The sequence below is a fragment of the Gobio gobio genome (assembly GCF_949357685.1).
Source record: "Gobio gobio genome assembly, chromosome: 5".
Classification (NCBI taxonomy): domain Eukaryota; kingdom Metazoa; phylum Chordata; class Actinopteri; order Cypriniformes; family Gobionidae; genus Gobio; species Gobio gobio.
Window position 1 is genome coordinate 55,304,791 of NC_137101.1, and position 16,291 is coordinate 55,321,081.

At 38.2% G+C, this 16,291-nt stretch overlaps 1 protein-coding gene across 1 annotated transcript; it reads right to left on the bottom strand.

The window, feature by feature from the left end:
- Nucleotides 1-578: 578 nt before the first annotated feature.
- Nucleotides 579-14,247, bottom strand: LOC307126335 (polyunsaturated fatty acid 5-lipoxygenase-like; the record flags this gene model as incomplete). The annotated part of the gene is made up of 12 exons (XM_079816799.1): nt 579-755; nt 864-964; nt 1,114-1,226; nt 1,866-2,035; nt 2,377-2,463; nt 2,699-2,902; nt 3,017-3,163; nt 3,333-3,505; nt 3,678-3,787; nt 3,889-4,008; nt 7,064-7,115; nt 13,575-14,247. The coding sequence occupies 12 exons, from the start codon at nt 14,245-14,247 to the stop codon at nt 579-581; spliced, it is 2,127 nt and encodes a 708-aa protein (XP_079672925.1).
- Nucleotides 14,248-16,291: the final 2,044 nt, after the last annotated feature.

Below are 16,291 nucleotides of genomic sequence, written 5' to 3' on the forward strand. Positions count from 1 at the left end.
GAGTAGTAACTGTAAAGGGATAACAGCATGTAATTGAATGTAAGACGTTTCTACAGGATAAAGAAATTACAGTAACAGGTACTGTGTCCAGAGCGATATCTGTTAACACTGAGTTTGTGTTTTTTAATATTTGAACGTACGGATTTAAACTGTCCTTTTGCATAGTATCTTATTTTGCACAAAATGTAGGCTATAGCACAGATAAACACTTATGAAAATGAACCATGGTTCTATTAGATAGCCCTGTTTTTTTATTATTATTATTATTATTTGTTTGTTTTATTCGTTGTAGTACCATGGTTACATTTTGTAAAGTATATTCACTATTTATGTGTTCATAGCACTCAGCTGACACGTTTGAAGGACAGGATGGGGTATAGTGTGTTTTGTCAGTAAAAAAAGAGCTACAAACATTTCAAAACATAATCTTTGGCCTTTTGTTTTGTTTTTTAAATGGATGCCTTGATGCCCTAAACCCCTCAGCTACTAACAGGATAATAATTTTTTTTATTTGATTTGGTCAAGATTTCTGCCATGTCCTCTACAATTTTAGGTGGACAGTATAACAAAATGAGATGTCAAACCTCATTGCGCTGGAACCGAGTGAGGCTCCAAACTGTGCCTAGAACCTCACTGGAACAATCCCGGTCCGGCAGACTGTCCATGATATATTCCAGGTCCACTTGGCCCTTCTGTTGGGGAGGCGGCTTGCGCATGGTGGAAGGACTGTTTGGGATCCAGCCATACCACTCAAACTGGAATGCAAAAGTTCACTCACAGATATTAGCGTATAGATATTATCCAGAATTTTCCCTAACACTTTTTAATGCTCTCTCAGGTGAGATGAAAGTGTGTTATCTCACCTGTCCAAAGTTGAGAGCTGAATGTTGTGCTGAAGCTGTGAAAATCACAGCAGTCAGGTACTCGGCTAACTCCACTTGAGTTTTCAGAGACTTTGGGAAATCTGTAAACAGTGGCAATATGCATTAACCTTGTGTGCATCTAAAGGAGACTCGATACAAAGATGCATATAGAACATCCAAGAACACAATCATTCATGCTTGCACAGACAAACATTCACTGACATTCTGCTAAAGATGAACCTGTACTCACTGTCAGAGTCATTCATGCCAAAGGAAACATCCTTAACAAATTTTTGAATCTCCACATCTTTTTGAACCGTCTCATCGCTGTCATAGTAGATCTTGACCACATCAGAAACAAAACTGCAGGAAGATTAATGAGATGATGAATAAAAAACTCTGGATGCCACATTTCAAACATTTAAAAACATTTTCATTGTCACGTATGTGCATGGGCGTCGGAAGCAAAAAAAATGTGGGTGGGTCCTCAGAATTTTTTTACTGGAGTAGATGCCAATTACATTAAGTACAAATATACCGCTTTACTTGGTAAACGTATAGATCGGAAAGACAAAATTACGTAAATCGCCATATCATTGAGAGTGACAGTAGTGTAGGGGTAAGACGCACGGCATCTAGTTTTGACACAAATCGACCCGCGGTTCGAGTCCGGCTTTCGCCGAAATCAATCTTCTCCGTTTTCCCATCACATATCAAATCGGAAAGGCATTCATTTTCAATACAAATTAAGAAAATATTAGAAAAGTGGAAATAAAGCGTCTAATATGTGTTTAATAATAAGTCTTTATCGATTAGGGGTAGGTAAACAGACATGTGCTGAATGTTGGAGACGATAAGTGAGTGGGTCCAATATGATTGTAAAAAGTGGGTGGGTCTTGTCCCACCCACATACAATGGTTCCGACGCCCATGCGTATGTGGGCTAATTTGTACTTTTACACTACTAGTACAGGATCTCAACGGTTGTTCCCCAACCACTTACCAGTTTATTGCCTCCCAGACCTTCATGCCATCGTCTCTATAATGGTACTTGGGTGCATCTTCCATTCCTCGAGCTTTTATGGCCTCAGGGAAACACAGGGACTTGTAGGTGAAAGTCTCCATGGCCCTTTTCATCACTTCCTCAATCCCAGGTCCACTTACGCTACTGATCTTTAGATACAGATAATTCAGTTAATCTTCGGCCAAAATTTTTTCAGAAATGAACTAGGCTGTAAGCAGATATTGATCTTACTGAAGTGATGATCATCTAGGAGGTTATGTATGAAGTTTTATTCTGGCTGTTTTTGTGTTTGCAGATATTTAGAAACTACACACTATGGTATATTAGAGAAAACACCAGCTAACTAAATACAATGAAGCCTAGAAAACAGAAGACATCCCTAAGCCTAATAAGGTTAGAAATGACGGCTTTCCAGATATGAATAGAATTGATTTGGATTCTAACAAGATGCTGTTTATCTGTGGATATATTACATTAGGTGTAAAGCTACCCTGCTGATGACTCCGTCTTCACTGATGAGCCTTTCACGGGCCTCTGCGTTGATTGCAATTGTGAAACGAACATGAGGTATCAGTAACTGTAAAAAGAAAACAATCAATTTAACATGTGCATTAAATCTTAATATGAATTCAAAAAGCATAACCTCAAACACGAAAAGGTGTTTCCATGCCATGCAATTTGGTTAACATTAAATGGTTGTTGAAAAAAAAAGGCAAGGATATCAGAACCAGCTGTCCTTTAATAAATTGACATACATGAAATCACAATCTTCAGCACTGAATCTAAATATCATGACTGTGAATGGAAACTACCTTGTATACAGGATGGACTGCAGAAAGCTGTCTGTACATGGCCATTTCAAAAACCTCTGATATCAGATGTGTCTTGAGAAGATGGGTGACCAACTGGTGTACGTTAAAGTCGGAAGATTTTACCCACATCTTGGCAAGCATCCAATCATGCTCATCGTCGTTTGGGAGAAAAATTGGGCTTGTTTCCCCTGAGTGTTGACTGAGCTGTTTCAGCAAAGCAGACATTTTGGTCAAGCACAGACATTAACATCAATGAGTAAATTCACAGTAAAAGCACTTTCCTTTTTACCTAATACCCATTCTTTATGGGACACATACCTGGATGGCAATTGGCACTATTTGGTTCAATCTGTTGTTGTATAGTAGGCAGATGGGGGCAGTCAAATAGTACGGGGTGTCTGGGTGTGTCTTATTGGCTGGCACTCCCTCTAATATTTCATAATCCGCTATGTAGATGTTTCCTGCCTGTAAAGATATTTATTAGTGTACACTTTTATTGGACATTTTATTAGTGTATAGTTTGGAACATTTGGTTTGTAAGTAAAAAAAAAACATTGAGTCATTTACATAAACTAAAAGATGTGAACGATGTCACAATACAGTAAGCAAGTCTTGAATTTGATCATTGACCAACCTTTAATTCCTCTTGAAGTGTGAGACCTCTCTGCAGACAGCCCTCCACCATCTCATGTGTGACGGGAAATTTGTCCGGAAGTTCCTTGCACTTCCTGATCATGACCGGATTGCAGCCATTCAAAAACTGATAGCCAAACATGTAATCCGTATTCCAGTCCTGTATCACGTTCTCTGTCCAGTTTTCAAAGAGAAACACTCAGTCATTGTCAAAGGCTTTACAGGTGTGAAAAAAGTGCCCCCACATGGTTGGTTTCCCACATTCCCACATAGTTTTTGTTTAGATGAAGAAAAACTATTACAATAACAACAAAACATTCTCGACAAAGGAAGAAATAATCCAAACCTAGTAGAGTGTTCTTGAGGTTATAATTTCCAAATATCTTTTCAAAATCTGCTATTTCTTTCCAGGACTCAAAGTGACCTTTAAAGGAGTCCAAGGAGGAACTCACAAACCTGAAACAGAATACATACAGTATATTTATAGACATGAACACTATTTGCATGAGAAAAATTCAACAAGGACTGTGGTCATGACACGTTCCGCCCAAACTTACGCTCTCCTGAAATCCCCAGTAAAGTTTGAGTCTTTTTCCTCATCAAACCGAACGTCTAAAGGAAGTTCATCTAGTTTGGCATCTATGCTCTGAGGGAAGCCCCGGTGCCACTGGATCCATCTTCAAATAAAAAATGACAACATTTACTTAGTTACACCAAGGTGAAGTGTTTATTTTTCCTTATAGCCCAGTTTAATGCGTAGAGGCGATTATAAACAAGACATTTGTATGTTGGTTGCCTTGCTTTTTCCTTTTTTTTAACATACAAATTGCAATCAATCAATCCATAAAATATTGGTTTCCCAGACCGGGCTTAGCTTAAACCAGGACTAGGCCTTGGGTAAATTTGGATATTTAAGTCACTTTTATAAAAAGGCCTTAGAAAAAAACATTACTGGTGTGCATCTTGAGACAAAACAATAGCACTGAAATATGTTTTAGTTAGTGCAAGTTATTTTCAGTTAAGATGGCTCAAATATGCATTTTAGTCTGGGACTAGCTCAAGCCTTGTCTGTGAAACCGGGCAGTTATGTTTTAACAGTAACCTGTTTTTAGAAGCGCTCCAAAAAGTGTCAGCGTTGCCAGAAAACCATTCTCTTACTTTTCAAGAGTGATTAGTCACATGGCATTTACAGCTCAGGTAACCGGCTAAAAGGAAGAAGAAGAAAAAAAAAACGTTTCCAGAACCGAGTGCCCAAGAAGCTAAGATCCAGGTCAAGTACTGTACTTCCATTGAGATTTATAGAAATCTTCTTCGTCTAAGCCTAACGCACCACTTTCTACCTCAAATGAAGGTCTGAGTTTGAGGAATGGCAACTAATGAGCCATTTATCAGTAGAATATCCAAACATTGGCAAATGCCTAAAATAAGTTTTTTAATTCTTAGAATGTTACACTTCATCAGAGAATGGTATGAAACTTGGTAAAGGTTTTAGCACTATGTAAACACACACACACACACACACACACACACACACACAAACACACACACACACACACACACACACACACACACACACACACACACACACACACACACACACACACACACACACACACACACACACACACACACACACACTCATGTTTGTTTTTGTGAAATGTGAGGACATTCCATAGGCGTAATGGTTTTTATACCGTACAAACCGTATTTTCTATCCCCTTACACTGCCCCTGCCCCTAAACCTACCCATCACACACACACACACACACACACACACACACACACACACACACACACACACACACACACACACACACACACACACACACACACACACACACACACACACACACACACACACACACACACACACACACACACACACACACACTGCCCCTGCCCCTACCCCTACCCATCACAGGAGACTGTGCAGTTCACTTTCTGTGAAAAAAACCTTGTACTGTGTGATTTATAAGCATTTTGAAAAGTGAGGACATGGGGAACGTCCTCATATTTCACCCTCTTTTTGTAATACCTGCCCACACACACACACACACACACACACACACACACACACACACACACACACACACACACACACACACACCGGTGCGTGACCTCAACACGACATGAACAGCTGTATTTTTATGAGCTAACGTTAACAAAGATGAACAAATGTATTGCTCATGGCTAGTTCATGTTAGTTAATACATTAACTAATGTTAACTAATGAAACCAAAATAAGTTATTTTAAAAATATTTCACAATATATAAATACACACTGTTTTTGCTGTATTTTGGATCAAATAAATGCAGCCTTGGTGAGCAGAAGTACACCAAGTACAGTACAAAATAGTACAGTTTCCAAACTTTTGAATTGTGCTCGTCATCCTTCAACTGCTTTTTGTTCTGATTATTGGTTAAAACAGCAGCGTAAGCTTCCAGCCTTGAGCCACTGATGTGTGCTCGTATCATTCGGTGGACTGAGTTAATCATTATATGTGTGCTTTTCCTTCACATGCAGAAATATCCTGAGTTATGGGAAAGTGCAAGAATCTGCACTTCTGATAATGTGTTCATGGACATCTGCTAGACTGAAACGTCTGAATTTGTTGTGGTAAGATTATGTTTTTATCTGTTTTTCTTCATCATAGGCTCGTCAGGGTGTTTAAACCACCATAAAGTACATAGTGGTTCATCAATAATGAAAGGATATTTTTGAAACATGTAAAAAATGACATTAGGCTGTTAAACAGCTTCAGATCAGACCTTGAACACACACACACACACACACACACACACACACACACACACACACACACACACACACACACACACACACACACACACACACACACACACACACACACACACACACACACACACACACACACACACACAGAGAGAGATTCATATCATACAAAGAATGACTGTGCAAAGAAATAAATAGTTCATTGTTTCTGAATCTGGATTTATTCCGATAAGGAACCACATAAATAAATGATATTTTGCCTGTAATTATGGTCACATGAACTAAATGATCCATCTCATAATCTTACAGATGGAACAAAGACACTTGTGTAATAATTTCAAACAGACTTTGGACTGAACACTGAACTGAAGCATTTAGAGTAAGAGCTCATGAGGTCTTTAATCTTCTCTCAAATTAAGATAAACAGCATTTTGAAGGATTATATAAACACACATAAACTGATAATGTACTGAGAATAAAAACTCCAGTGATACATGTCCAATAAACTGATGTTCAGTTTCCAAAAGCAAAATTCCAGCACACAGAAATATATACTCGACGTGAAACTGCAGAGAATGGACATAATGTATAATATTTGTCTGTGTGTTCCAGATATTCTTTTTGTTGTGGGGTCCAAATGTCAAAAGCATTGTAAAACCTGAATTTTTCGACATTGTGATAAGAAACTATCAATCCCTATGAAGAAAACCTTATAAATCATAATAAATAATATTTTTTGAAAGTGTTGCTTGTGTCCTGGATAAACGTTGAAGACTTTGATTTCATCTCTTGTGTGAGTGTTTCATTCTCTTCCCATGATATGTCAGAGTGTTTGCGTGTGTGTGTGTGTGTGTGTGTGTGTGTGTGTGTGTGTGTGTGTGTGTGTGTGTGTGTGTGTGTGTGTGTGTGTGTGTGTGTGTGTGTGTGTGTGTGTGTGTGTGTGTGTGTGTGTGTGTGTGTGTGTGTGTGTGTGTAATCACGCTGAGAGCAGGTTCATGGTCACTCCAGATGTCCCTTCACTGGGCCGGTAGACTACAGACAAAATTGGGACAAACAAGAGCAAAAGCTGGTTCTAGTGCAGTTCATCAACGTTGTGTGAGAGTCAGCAGAGAGAGATGTAAGCTCTGCTGAATATACATTATAAGGCGATCGTGAGCATATAGTGGACAAAAACTCAAAATAAAGCATTTTGATTTACTTCAGTAATGTCAGACCGTTTGCTTCATGATGATGAATTGTTTTATTGGAACAATGTTTCTGTTTTATTGTGTTAGGCATTTTGATTTGTGTAATTGATACAATAAAGAAAAAAATGAATGAAAAGGGGGCAACTTAGTATTAAATAATTAAAAACAAACAAACTAAACAAACCACCCTTAATGTGATGTATAATAATTGAGTATTTATCAGTTATTAAAATAGCTTTCTTGGAATTTTTTTGTTTGTTTGTTTTACCAATTTAAGAGACACAAAATATATGTCAGTTTCAATTTAGAATAATTTAAAACATGGTCTTGATTTGGAAAATGTTGCTTTATGAATATAGAACTTACCTAATAAAATAAAGAGATTTACAATATTACATAAACTCCTATCTTTACAATCAAAATAGGTAATAATCTGTTTCCTGTTTTCAACACTTTTCCAGAATGTAATACAAAATGAAAAACCATAAAAGAGATGGGTTAATGATTCTTGTTCTGTCTTACAAAAACTACAATAATTATCAACAGGTGTGAATTTTGAGATAAACACGTTTGTGGGATATGTATTATGCAGTATTTTCACATGTAATTCCCTAACTTTGTTCATGATACAAAATCTATAAGGAACAAGCCCCGCTCCACGCCAATGAATCTCAGTAAAATGACAATTCCAGAAAAATGTCCCACAAATCTTGAAATCCCTTCTGCTTTAGTCAAAAGAATTCTTCCTAAAATAGAAATGTCTCTTTGAAGCCATAAATTCAGTATTGTTTTGGTTTTATTCAATTTAGGCGAAAAAATAAGTTGTTGACGTTCCTTGTGATCCTTGCAGATATGAATACCTAAGTATTTTACACATTTCTTAACAGGTATATTAAACATATTTTCCTCCTCAGTCTGATACAGACATAAGATTTCACATTTACATTTGTTAAGCTTCAAACCCCAAGCAGCTGAAAATTGGTCAATTAGGGTTACAGCATTATCAATCTGATGTTTGTCACTCAAAAAGAGAGCAGTATCATCCGCTAACTGAGTTACTCTAATTTCCTTGCCAAAAATAGACAATCCTTTAATAATAGGACTATGTCTAATATGTAATAACAATAATTCAACCACCAGCAGGAACAAAAACGGATGATCTCATCACAGGAAATCTTTTAGTGGTGTTTGGATATAATATCACAGAACTATCAATGTTTTTAAAGCATTTCAACTGTAGATATAAAATTGTCCGAAATCAAAAATCTGCTTTAAATAAAAAATAATGTTCTATCGTATCAAATGCTTTATAAAAATCAAGAAATACTATCAGTGCATCAGTATTGATGTTATCAGAATAGTCCAGCAGGTGGAAAACAAGTCTTATATTAGAACTAATGTGACGGTTAGACATAAACCTGGTTAGAGATAACCTTATTATCTCATGAAGACCTCTTTTAACTGTTTAGCAAAAATCAATGTCAAAATGTTGTAGTCAATATTAAAGAGCGTAATAGGTCTCCAATTTTCTATCATTAAATGATCTTTATCAGACTTAGGGAGAAGACATAATAAACCTCATACTCATGGACATGTCCTTTTTTAAAACGCATTCTTTAAATAGATCAAATAGAGGATTTTCAATAATTTCCCAAAAATGCAGATCAAATTTGACTGAAAGCCCATCATTACCCGGAGATTTTCTTTTTTCATTGAGCTAACAGCCTCTGAGATTTCCTCTTTAGTAATGGGACGCTCACAATCCATTTGAAATGTACCAAATGTATCTTGAAATGTCTAAAGAATTAGAGGTGATGTTATTATCAATTTTAAGAATAGTTCAATTATTTATCTTGCAATTTCGTTTCTCTAAAGCTGTTACGATCACCAGTGAGAGAGCCCGTGATCACCACCAGAGGGCACTGCACCATAGACTATTGCCATAACATCTCAGACTACATTTCCCATAATCCTTTGCCTGGACTCATCAGCCATGATTGTTTTCAGCCATCCTATAAAACCATGTTAACTCTGTCATTCACTGTGAAGTCTTGTTTAGAGTAACAACTTCAGTTATGTGTGTTCGTCCTGATTTCTTGTCTGTGGGTTTTTGTATTATCTGCCTGTTCTTGGTTTACTCTTTTGTCCGTGTTCCTGCCCAGTTGTGTTTGTTAGTTTGGACTGCCTGCCTGTGTTTTGACCTTGCCTGAACTCTTGACTATGATTGTGTACACATGCTTACATTCATAAATATAAACTTTATTTCTATTCAATTTTCAAAACTATAAACATGTGTCACACACGCCTACCTGCCTTTAAATAAACAAAAGACGAGAGTGGTAACTGTTACGGGCATATTATCATGGTGCAGTTCAGCCTATTATTGATTTCCACTTCCCTTTTATCCAAACAGACGGAACTATTTGCTCAGTATTTATCAATGGGTAATACATCATCATGCTAAAATAATCTGTCATAAACTGTGGCTCACATTAATGGGGTCGCTTGCGAGTCGCAGCAGCACGAATTACGTGACCAGCAGCATATTTCTGCTTCAAATATAGTGTGTAGTTAACAGTGAGTGGTGGTTTCAGACATTATTTTATTAAAGTACATTTGTCAGTGTCGCACTCGTACTGGCTCCCCATAAACTGATTTGTAAACCACAAAACAAAAAATGAAATATTGAGCCAAAATCTCATTTTTCGTTTTTTAAACTAAACAATAAAGCGAATGTGACCAGATGAAGTGGTTGTGCTGAGAGCTAGACACCTATGCAGGCTAGCTATACCCACTCCCTTCCTACAGAGGGAGTCTGTTGTAGGCTGACCGCTGTTGCGTAGTTTCCTGCTTGGGTACTATAGGGTGTGGTTAGATCTAGGAAGTAGATAAAAGCGGCGTGTAGAGTTGAGGAGTCGTTTTGTTGGTTGGCCCGGTTAGCGTGCGTCAAGCACGAGCGGGTTAAAGTTAGTCACGCTGGAATCAGAACTCTCATGTTCCGTGTCAAGCGCAGCATGGTAAAAGTTGGACGGGAGTAATTAAATCACACAGGCCGGCGCACCGCCGCTGTTCTCAGCTGAAAGCAGGGACGGTAAGCGCCTATTATTGGCAGCATTTGATACACAAAGCATGTCTGGAAACGATGTAGTTAAGTTACATGTTAAATGTTTCTCTCCTTGTCCTCAGCTGTGAGCTGGAACAACGAGAGCTTTTCTACTACATCGGTGACATATTGCTGTTTGTAGCCGTAAGCAGTAACAGTAAGTATCTGATTTTGACCGTGCGTGCCACCTAGGAAGCTCGGCAACCGAGGACGCATCTTAATAGAGCTATTCTCCTCATTCTCAGCCTCAATGGTCTCAAATGGGAGAGTTAGTAGCCGAGCAGAGTACCAGTAGGTAATGCAATTAAGAGCGGGCATCCATAGTGCAAGGTAACTATGCATTGATGTCATTATTTCTTAATTAGTTTAATTCAGTTTAATTTTCATGGTATCCAAAAGGCAAAAAATAGATTGCCAGAAAATAGATTCTGGCAGCAGCTAAAAATGAAAAATAAAAACATAATTCAATCAGGTAAAGCTTTAAGCATAAAAGATTCATGGGTGTAGGTTTAATGACTTTACAAACATTTGACATATTAAATAAATATCATTCCGTGTCCAATGTGCAGCAGCTTTTCCCACATAGACCCTTTTCACAGACTGTGGTTTTAATGGTCATCAATATCGTAAATCCTGCAAGGTTTTTTTTATTTATTTATTTTTTAAATGTATGTACATTTATTACACTAATACTTTGTATTTTATTACTTTTGCATCAAATTACAAAAAGCAAGTTCCCGCTGCTGTGAGGGTGTTTCTAATGAAGCGTCTATGGGAGTGATGGTGAAAAATATCTTTCTCTCTTTTCACTTCTGTTATCAATCACGCACTATTTTTTCCCTCTTTTTGAAAGTTGTGAAATCACTATTGTGGAGTTTTTCCAAAAAATATATAATTAATGTATTCTTTCATTCATCACTATAAAAGTTAACCCAACTATGACGACTGCAGCTTCAGAAACCCAGAAATGTGAAAAGGCTCTATGCTCTTTTCACATAGTGAAATGTTCTCTGATCCCACCTGTTACATTTATTAATTATGGTAATGACATTAACATTTGACTTCTACTCAGGCCAGCCAAACTCCAGCACCACTGACAGATGAAGAGGAGATGGAGGAAGAATATTAACATCCAACAGGAAAAGGAATAAAGTAGGGCTGCAACGACGCGTCGATGACGTCGACTACGAAAATACGTCGACGTGCGTGAAATGCGTCGACGCGTCGGCGGCACATTATTTACGTTCTAGAATGGAACAGAAGATCTAGAATAATGGCAGCTTCTGCTCCTGGGCATAGTGAAAATGATCATCATATAAAGCCAGACCGCGACATTCAAAAGTGTGGGAGTACTTTAAACAGAAGCCGAATAAAACTGTGCTTTGTTCGCTCTGTAATGCCGGTTTCACACTGCGCGCGGTGGCAGAGCAGAAGCTGTGCGCGTGGAGAGCGGGAGCTTTCACACTGCCAATCAGTGTTGCCAAGTCCCGGTTTTTTCCGCGGAATTGGGCTACTTCTACACTGTTGCCGCGGGCTGTGTCTCATGTCCGCGGGTTGAAGCGATCCCAACTATGTGATATTTACCCGATATTAACCTCCCCGCAACGCGATTGGGCTTGTTTTGGGCTAGTTTTGAGTAACGAATGGGTGGGTTTTGTTGTGTAAACCTGGCAACCCTGCTGCCAGTGTTCTCTCGCGCAGCTGAACCGTGGCGCGTGTATTGCAACAGACGGTCACATTTTCCTGGGTTCTTCTCCTACCCCAGTACGTCTCGTGCTTTTATTTATTATGGGCTGCATATATCTCCTGTTAATGCGACCTGGTTCCGCTCTGTCCCAAACACATATGCATAATAACATGCTGTATATAGGTAGTTTACATGATTAAAGTAACATTAAAGTTAAGATATGCCTCTAGCTTTAATCATTGAAATGTGTCTGAAGTTTGGGCAAAAACTTCTGCCAGCTTTAGTCGTTGTTTATGCACATGTATCTTCAAAATAGAAGACTAGTTATACTATATTAAAACTATGCTGAAAGCTCCTGTATGTGAACCTTTTGCAGATAAATACAAGTGCATTTTCGTTTACTATTGACAAATCAATAAGTAAATCATACTCAACTACTATAGTAAACAACTTTTCCTAATTAGGCCTACTCTGTATACATTTTATGATGAATAGTATCATTATATATTATGTTTAAAAAGCTTCTTGTGTTCATATATTTCATTATAAAATGGCATACTATGTACACTACCCTTCCTGAAATACAATTAATATTGTCATCATTCATTGATTCCAAGTTAAAATAATATACAAATTCACTACCCTCTTTGAAATACAATAATCAGTAAAAAAGAAGCATAAGATTAATCCAGAAAAATAATCGTTAGATTAGTCGACGAATCGGAAAAATAATCGTTAGATTAGTCGACAGAAAAAATAATCGTTAGTTGCAGCTCTAGAATAAAGTATTTGTAGGAAATAAAGATGACCATAAAAATTGTAAATAAATGTATTTAACAGCTGTGGTGGTGGTTATGGCATATATCTCGGACTACCATCTGGCAGCATCCTTCCATCCCACACAGTAATCAGTTTTCAGAAAGCGTGATGATGGAAATATGAGTGTCTTCAATGCGTCCAACCACTGGAAATCCTAAAGCAGGGGTCTCAAACTCAAATTGGCTGGGGGCCATTGCTGTGAATGACATCTCATAGGAGGGCCATTTTAATGTTCAAGCACAACAAGAAAGCACACTATTTCTGGAAATGTACTTTATTTGCTGTGATGTTAGCTTTTATTTACTTAAGTATGAGAAAAATGTAGTAATAGAATTTAATAAAAAATGTAAACAGCAGCATATATATATATTTTTTTTTAACAGTTAGTGCTAATCTTTTCCCCTTACTTTATTTTAACTTACATAACTTGTCAAAACCTTGCACAGAACTAATAACCTTGCAGTGAACACATGCAATTACTGAACATATTTGCACACTTAATTCTTGCCAGACACCTGGCAGCGTTTCTGCTCACACAACTGAGCCACGTTTGCCCTGATTGAGGTCACAGTTGAAGCCCTAAGTACAGCTTCAAGATGGGCATTACTAAGCCTGGACCTGTTTTTGCATTTATTGAAGTTCATAGTTGAGAAAAGTTTCTCACACAGATATGTGCTATCAAAAAGGCACATTACCCGACTGAACATAGTTTAGTCTTTTAGTTTTGAATTTAGTTTTTAGCTCACTGTTGCTCTGCAATTCCATAAGTTCCATTTGCAACAAACTTGGGACACTCTCCACATCAGCTGAGAAGGGATCTGTGAACAGCTGGAAAGTGTCACGGTGTGCCTTGAAGTCAGCAAAATGCTGATCAAATTCCTGCAATAAGTTTTCAATAGCAGAGACATATTCATCACCACTGAATGATGTGCCCTCCTCCACAAGAGATCTGCATGTTGTGAAATGACTGAGGTTTTTTGCAGAAAGCTGAGATTTCCACAATCTCAGTTTTGTGGAGAAGGCTTTCACACTTTCATATGCTGCTGTGATGAGCTGACCAGGGCCCTGGAGCTTCAAGTTAAGGATGTTCAGCTCCTGTGTTATGTCCACTAGGAACGCAAGATCCATGACCCATTTAGGATCATCAAATTCAGGAACATCCATTCTGTCATCTTCCATGAGTTTCTTCACCTCTGCTCTTAACTCAAAAAATCTCCTCAGGACATTCCCTCTGCTGAGCCAGCGCGCCTCAGTGAAGTAAAGTCCATCGCCATATGCTGACTCAATTTCTTTTAAAAAGGCCTGAAACTGGCGGTGCTGTAAACTCCTTGACCTGATATAACTGATACATTTCAGGACAACAGACATGACATGCTCATATTTCAAGCATTTGCTGCACAGTGCCTGTTGGTGTATCATGCAGTGCAGAACAACTGCTGGATCTGCATTTTCCTCTTCTAGCTTTTTTTTGTACCAGCGCTACCAGTCCGTTTTTTTTGTTTTGCCTGTCATAGACGGGGCGTCATCAGTGGTAATGCCTACCAGTCTGTTCCACGGCAAACCAGCGCGCTCAATCGTGTCGCACAGCTGCTGAAATATATCTTTGGCTGTAGTACGAACACAAACTCAGCAACTCCTCCGTCACTTCAAATTGGTCATTAATACCTCTGATGAAAATGGCTAGCTGAGCAATGTCTGTTTTGTCTGTGCTTTCGTCAAGAGCCACAGAGTATGCAGTGAAATCTCTAGCTTTGCCGCGAAACTGGCCATAAATGTCACTCGACAACTCGCTTATCCGCTCTGCCACTGTGTTTGCCGATAGAGAGAGATTGTTGAACAAGCTCTTCTTTTCTGGACTTAAATATCAGTGACTTTTAACATGCAGTCCTTCATAAACTGCCCTTCAGTGAATGGCTTTCCTGCTTTTGCGATGAACTCACTCACCGCATAACTTGCTTCAACGGCAGCATCAGCATCCTTTTTGGCATTACGGAAAAAGCTTTGCTGGGACTTTAGCTTTCTCTGCAACTGAGTGGCTCGTTTTTTCCCCTCGTCTTCTTGGTAATTGTCATACTGTTCTCCGTGTTTAGTCACATAATGGCACTTGAGATTGTATTCCTTTAGAACATCGACTTTTTCCTTGCATATCAGACAGGTAGCATTTCCATTAAACTCCACAAAAAATACTGCAATGTCCACCTTTCTTGAAACTGTCTGTGTTCACCATCCACTTTCCTTTTTGACATATTCAAATAGACATATTTTCGTTTTTGTTTGCAGCCAAACAACAAACTCTCCTCTCATCAAATCTGCCGGTAGCCTATATGCGCAGGTTTTTTGTGTTTGTTTTGTTTTTTACATGGTCACGTTTTTATATATATATATAATTGTTTTGTTTCAATTTAATATTAAAGTAAGTTTCAATGGGTATGAAGCAACTAGAAAAACGAATAATATAAAAAAAAATGCGGGCCGGATTATGATATATTTTTTTACATCAGTTGCGGGCCAGAGGGAGGAGGAGAGGGGCCGTAAATGGCCTGCGGGCCGGCAGTTTGAGACCCCTGTCCTAAAGGAAATTCTAATTATTAGAATACTTCTAGAGGTTTATCAAATGAACGTCAGGATCCTGTATAAAAGAACATGACATTTTTGTCACTTTGACAGTGTCCTCATGATGAAATATGAGCAATGAATGAATGTTCCTGCACAGCAAAAAATGCTTTTCTTAATATGTATTTTTGTCAAGAGGCAGATAATTTAACTTTTTTTAAGTAAACGTTGCTTACTTTAGGTTTAGACTTGCTTGACTTACCCTGCTCTCTCCGGTTTGACATACCTCCCATTCTGAAACAGAAAACCCAGAGTTCCCCTCATTTCAGGGTTAACATACTCAGAGTTTTCACTTAACCTCCTTTCTGAAACGGAGCCCTGGACCAGTCTAAAATAGTTCACATATTTAGACTTATTGTAGTTGCACCATAGTGATTCAGTATAAGATAAAAACACTATTTGGAAAATGGATTCATGATGTACTCGCTCATTATAGAAATTAACACAAAAAAGTTTAACTTTAGTAATGATAAACACTCGATAAACGATAAACACTCATTTTTTAAAAGCTAGACTTGCGTGGGGATTTTTGGAGTTGTTGGCATTGACAAAATTATCGCCCCCTGCTGGTTCCCCACCTTCATACATCCGTGTCCTTTTCACGCCTAGAGGAGGCAAAGTGTGACACTGAGACGCATCCTCCAGTGGACCAGCGTGTGTATTACACGCTTTGGCGTTATACTGGGTTATCAGTCTATATATCTGTGAAGAATGTGATTAGGGTCAAGATTTAAAACACCCAGAACTCCAGTCAGAATCACAATATAGTTTTATTATGGTCACATCATGTGTACAGTTG